The sequence below is a fragment of the Aspergillus nomiae genome (assembly GCF_001204775.2).
Source record: "Aspergillus nomiae NRRL 13137 chromosome Unknown contig00422, whole genome shotgun sequence".
NCBI lineage: Eukaryota > Fungi > Ascomycota > Eurotiomycetes > Eurotiales > Aspergillaceae > Aspergillus > Aspergillus nomiae.
The window spans coordinates 22,439-28,438 of NW_015378477.1; the positions used below are offsets into that span (position 1 = coordinate 22,439).

The 6,000-nt window shown below is 49.2% G+C and overlaps 2 protein-coding genes across 2 annotated transcripts; both read left to right on the forward strand.

Moving 5' to 3' along the window:
- Positions 1–566: 566 nt before the first annotated feature.
- Positions 567–2,886, forward strand: ANOM_010239 (uncharacterized protein; the record flags this gene model as incomplete). The annotated part of the gene is made up of 8 exons (XM_015555495.1): positions 567–733; positions 800–1,017; positions 1,162–1,349; positions 1,701–1,845; positions 1,914–2,060; positions 2,161–2,257; positions 2,320–2,784; positions 2,848–2,886. The coding sequence occupies exons 1-8, from the start codon at positions 635–637 to the stop codon at positions 2,884–2,886; spliced, it is 1,398 nt and encodes a 465-aa protein (XP_015402587.1). The 5' UTR covers positions 567–634.
- A 1,373-nt stretch (positions 2,887–4,259) lies between these two features.
- On the forward strand, positions 4,260–5,716 carry ANOM_010240 (KH domain-containing protein). Its single transcript, XM_015555496.1, has 2 exons — positions 4,260–4,699; positions 4,756–5,716. The coding sequence occupies exons 1-2, from the start codon at positions 4,312–4,314 to the stop codon at positions 5,439–5,441; spliced, it is 1,074 nt and encodes a 357-aa protein (XP_015402586.1). The 5' UTR covers positions 4,260–4,311; the 3' UTR covers positions 5,442–5,716.
- The last annotated feature ends 284 nt before the right edge of the window (positions 5,717–6,000 follow it).

Consider the following 6,000-nt stretch of genomic DNA (forward strand, 5'->3'; position numbering starts at 1 on the left):
GTCAGCCTACGGCTCCGGACAACCACCGATTTCATTGTCTACCTGACTGGTGATACATTCCAACTTGTTGGTCTCTTGCCTCCCCTTTAACTATCACCCGACCGCTCCTTATCTTCCCTTCCTACCTTGGTGTCTCGTCATTCATCGTCTGATGGTAAATTTAGATTCACTGCTGTGAGCTGGCGTCATCATTCAATCTTACGTCTTGCCGTGGGTTACAAGTTCCCCACTTCTTCTCGATCCCGCTGCTACCTTGAAGACTTCTTGCGTACTTTCCTATCGAGCTTATCTCAACTACCACTAAACTTAGAGGGACAGAAGGGTCCGGCACATCTGGTTGATCTATCGGTTCCCGACACTGTTTCGAACTTCCAAACTTGAGTCTTTCCTCAAATCGAACCGTCGTTGAAGTTACGACCAGGTCGGGTTCCCCTTGCAAAGGAAAATCAATCCCAGGCAAGGCGGGGACCTCAAGAAGAAGACATCATTCATTGATCTTGTTCTACTCCCTTCTGCCACATCTTATCTTCATAATAGACCAAATACGATCTCCCACCTTTGTCTTGTCACACTCACATTCCAGGACGGATACCTCGCTGCCGGAAGTGGGAAAGAGGAGCTAGAGCAGATCATAATGGGTCTCGCGTATAACGTCTACCTCACTTCCAATAAGATCTTTGGATGCAGGCAGTGCAAGACGCACCTTGCGGATTATGACGATATCATCAGCAGAGTGGGTGCCCATCCTCCATATCCGTCAACACAAAAGACATGTACTGACTGAAAGACCTTCCCGCAGAACTTCCGTGGCCAGCATGGCAAAGCATATCTATTCAACAACGTCGTCAACATCACACAATCCGAAGCGGTGGAGCGTAGCATGACCACTGGGAGGCATGTCGTTCGAGACATCGCTTGCAGACAATGCAGGGAAACGGTAGGGTGGAAGTATGACAAGGCGTATGAGACCAGCGAGAAGTACAAGGAGGGCAAATTCATCCTGGAAGAAGAACTTTTGTGCGTGGTGTGCTAAGGCGCCTCATCTTCCTGAACGCGGGCAGGCGTCCTTTCTAAAGGCGTACGGTAACATGGCGGGTTCAGTTACTGTGAGGCTTCCAGTGAAGGACTTGCAGCGACACTTACAAAGACTGATTGATACAGTGAGCATTTCCAATCGTGGCGTAAGGCAAAGGCGTTGAATGGTGCACTATGTTTTGCTTTGGCCGACTTTGAGAACCGGGTTTCACAGCACATCAGTTTTGGCGTATTCGAGGTCATTCGGCTTGAATCCATACTCGACATTCTGTACCCTTTGTGCTTCAATTCAAGAGCCTGTGAAATCTACAATCGTCATTTTATTCTCCTGGGTCATGAGGCTAGAATGAGATGTAACAGAATAACTCAGCTTTCCCCCTTACAGAAGGGTCTCATGTCTCTCTTAGCTATTAGACATGTAGTGCCTCTTTTTTGGCCCGGACCAATAGTTTTCAGATGCTTGAAATTTTGTTCATGGGAGTGTTGGGGGTGACAGCCCCACAGTTATCATAAACCGAGGGGCAAAGAAAATGCAGCGGCCGTTTATCGGATGTGGGGGTCGTGGTTTCTCCAAATCGGCACATTTCACGTACTTTCGATTCAATGACCCGACTCTGCGACGAAGAAAGTTCCTTGTATACACCTTCTTCCATAACCTTGATCAGTTTACAAGATGACCACGGAAAACAAGATGCGCGCGGTAGTGTTTCACAGCCCTTATAAAGTGGCCGTTGAAGAACGACCAATCCCCAAGATCCAAGATGCGGGGGATATTGTCGTTAAAGTAACATACACTGCGCTTTGTGGAAGGTAGGGCAACGATGACATCCCGATTTCCCCGTGTTACGCTTTAGACAAACGGTCGCTAACCATTGCAGTGATCTCCACACATTTCGTGGTATCGAACCCGCCGGTACGGGATTTGTTATGGGCCATGAAGTTACGGGTGAGGCTGTTGAGGTCGGGAGTGGCGTCAAATCCATTCAGAAGGGCGATATGGTCGTGAGTGCTTTTACGACTTCTTGGTAAGTACTGGCTACATGCTTTTCAGGGGAGTGAGGTATTGAATGCTAGTGCTCTAGCTGTCGGAAGTGTCTCTTGGGTGGACGCTGACTATTCTCATAGTGGCGAATGTTTCTACTGCAAGCAAGGGTTTTCCTCTCGCTGTGAAAAGAGCGTGCTTTTCGGGTGTGATCATCTGGATGGAGCACAGGCCGAATACGTAAGTGACTTCGTCATAGGCTTACAATCTACGGGGCATCTGATGGTGACGGTCCCTATTAGGTCCGCATCCCAAATGCAGACGGAACGGTGATGAAAACCCCCGAAGGCGTCGAGGAAAAATACCTCGTGCTCATGGCAGACATATTCCCGACGGGCTACTTTGCGGCCAGCAATGCCTTCAAGGGGTACACCCCGGAGCAAATCTCCGAGCAGACAGTCGTACTAATCGGCTGCGGACCGGTTGGGCTCTGCGCACTGATCAATGCGCTGGAGTTCAAGCCCAAGCATCTCCTGGCTGTGGACTCTATTCCGTCGAGACTTGAGCTGGCAAGATCCCTTGGGGCTGAGCCTTGGAACTTCCAGCAAGACCGGGAAGGATTGGACAAGCGGGTGAAAGAACTGACGAATGGAAGGGGTGCAGACGCTGTGATTGAAGTGGTTGGGTTGAGCCCGGCACTGAGGACTGGCTTTGATCTGCTGCGTCCCTGGGGGACGATTAGTAGCGTTGGAGTCCACAATGGAGAAGTAAAGACACCCCGGCAATACAGCCCTATTTTATGGTATCGTACTATGCTGATTCTTTCGTAGATCCATGGGCAGGAAACGATGCATATGACAAAAACCTGAGAATCCAAATGGGTCGATGCCCTGTGAGGTCGGTGTTTCCTCAAGCGTTGGAGGTCTTGAAAAAGAATCAGCATAAGTTAGGGTGGGTCTTTCTTTTTCCTTTTCTTTTTCTTTGCGTTTTGTCACTCGTTGTTGGTGACGGTTTACATATCTAACGAAATGAGTGGAATTAGATTCATGGCGGACAAGATCATGCCGCTGTCTGAAGCTGTAGAAGGATATGAGCTTTTCAATGCAATGAAAGTGCAGAAGGTGATTTTCAAAGCTGGAGAATAAGTGCGGACCCAATGGAGGAAGAAATGGTCGAGAGCCTTGATTGATGTTTTGAAGATGAATGCGTTGATTTCATGTATAGATAGGCTGTGATGTACATAGTGGGACGGTCTACATGCTGTTAGGGTTAGGCGTGAGATGAGTTTAGTTGGTGTAGGAAGGTTCCATAGACATCAATCCATCCTTAGCCATACATTCTTGATGGTATGGTTTGTTGATCTGTTCGAAATGGAATCAAGTTGTTTAGCAATGAATGAACGTAAATGGAGGAAGAGGAACGAGTCGATTTATCCACCCGACAAAAACGGGTGGCCGATACGTAACAAATTGAATTTCAACCAAAAAAAGAAAAATACCAAAGAGAAAGATTCAGCAAAAGACAGAAGAATAAGTGCATTCATTCAGTCCAGAGTAAGTGGGAGAATTTATGAAAAGTGGTTGTGGTACTAACCAGAAAAGTAAACTAAGCCCAAACTTCTCATTGCTTCCGCTTGTCTCTTTCTCTCACGCTTCTCTTTTTTCCGTTCCCTCTTCTTCTGCCTTTACTCATCTTTCTTCTTCCCCTTCTGCCCCCGATCTTCACTCTCCTCTTCAACCTTCACCTTCTCTTCCGCTACGTCTCCCTTCTTTCACCCCCTCCCTCTTCTTTTTCTCCTCCTCCTCTTCTTTCTTCCGTTTCCTTTCCCCTCCGCCTACCATCGTCTCTTGTCCGTGATTCCTCCACGTCTTCTTCCCCCGCCCGCCGAAACCCCTCTGAAATCACAGTGGTTCATTCGCCCCCTCTCCGTCCACTGACTGATCTTTATCCCCCCTCCTTCTCGGTTCCTTTGACCATCAATACTCTATTTCCACGCAACCTCCATTCTCCTCGTGCGCCACCTCTCTCATCCTTGGGTAAGTAGCCGGTACATCTGTGCTTGTCTATCTCATCGCGCCGTCAACATATTACGTACATGTCTCTTTCACAACCCACCCTTTCACTCTTTCATTCAACCCAAACACTAAAAGCATGGATGTTGATCGCGCGACTTCTCCTCTCACTCATTAAGGTTTGTCAGCTAACTGGCGAAAAGAAACTTTGCTAAAGATATCCTGATCCCCTAATCATCGAATCTTTCTTCGTCTAATTGATCTCTTCGCTCCTTCGACATAATGGACTCCGCCGAGCTTCACGATACCCAAGTTGTTGACGAGACTATGACTGATGCGGTCAACATGGTCGACGAGGGTGACATGGACATTACTCCGAAGACCGAAGAAGAATACGCCCAGTCGATGCTGACCCTCCGTGCGATCGTTTCGTCCAAGGAAGCCGGCGTGATCATTGGCAAGGCCGGTAAAAATGTTGCTGACCTGCGCGATGAAACCGGTGTTAAGGCCGGCGTGAGCAAGGTTGTTCCGGGTGTTCACGATCGAGTCCTGACGGTGACCGGTCCTCTACAAGGTACCGCTAGGGCCTACGCTTTGGTCGCCAAGGGCTTGCTAGAAGGTGCCCCGCAAATGGGTATGGGTGGCATCGTATCAAACAATGGAACTCATCGTATGTGTATCTGACCCCGTCAAGTATCATGGGAAAGACCAACTAACATATCGCAGCGGTTCGCCTCCTCATTTCCCACAACCAAATGGGCACTATCATCGGACGGTCCGGCCTGAAAATCAAGCACATCCAGGATGCTTCCGGTGTACGAATGGTCGCCCAGAAGGAAATGCTTCCCCAGTCTACCGAGCGAATTGTTGAAGTGCAGGGTACTCCGGAAGGCATCGAGAAGGCTGTCTGGGAAATTGGAAAATGCCTTATTGATGACTGGCAGCGGGGCACCGGTACCATCCTGTACAACCCCGCTGTGCGTGCATCTGTTGGCACCACCCCAGTCAACCAAAACGTGGGCAACGGCTATAGCAGCCGTCCCTACAACCGTACCGGCAATGGTGCCGACTTTAGCGACCAGTCCGGTGGCTACGGCAGACGCTCCAATCCCGACACATCAAACCGTGGCTATCCCCTGGTCACCGAGGACGGCGAGGAAATCCAGACGCAAAACATCAGCATTCCTGCTGACATGGTGGGATGCATCATCGGTAGAGGTGGAAGCAAGATCACTGAGATCCGTAGGAGCTCTGGAGCGAGGATCTCGATCGCCAAGGCTCCTCACGATGATACCGGCGAACGCATGTTCACCATCATGGGCAGTGCTCAGGCGAATGAGAAAGCCTTGTATCTTCTGTACGAAAACCTGGAAGCCGAGAAGACCCGCCGCAGCCAGCTCCCTCAGGAATAAATGCCTTACACCAATTGGCTTAGTCCGAGAAACTCCATCCTACCATCCTGAAGATGCTCCTAGCCTCTCTTGGGAGTTTCCCAGCCACGTTTTGTGTTCGCCCATTCTCCTTAATAACATTGCTTCTTACTGTTGTTTTTTTTTACATTTTTCGTGTTTCTCGTATCGTGCAGCTTTCTTGGTTTACAAGAAGCAAGGGTTCGCTAGGACGGACTGCACATGCCTGTTTGATACCAACCCTTTACGACCTTGGTGATCGCCTTGTCTCAAAGGATTCAAAGTTCGAAAGGCCGACAAGGCAATGTTCTTGAAATCTCTTCCGACTTGTTTCCTTTAGTCCCGCCTTGTCCTGCCGCTCCGTCTTCCCTCCCGAAAAAAGTGCTTCTCCACCCTTTCCTTACCTCCTATTCTCTCGGTATCTAGTATTCACCGTATTGCTCCGCGATCCTTCCCACCTCAATGGCACTGTCTTCTTCCCGTCTAATTGAAATTATCCCCTCGAGCAGCTTCTCAACACCGTTTACCTGACGCATCTATCTTGTGACCTATCCTGTTATTT

Excerpts from the sequence above, each read along its gene's own strand:
- ANOM_010240 (XM_015555496.1), top strand. The coding sequence starts at position 4,312 with ATGGACTCCGCCGAGCTTCACGATACCCAAGTTGTTGACGAGACTATG. Across the intron at positions 4,700-4,755 it reads ATCAAACAATGGAACTCATC|CGGTTCGCCTCCTCATTTCC; the intron begins GTATGTGTATCT and ends AACATATCGCAG.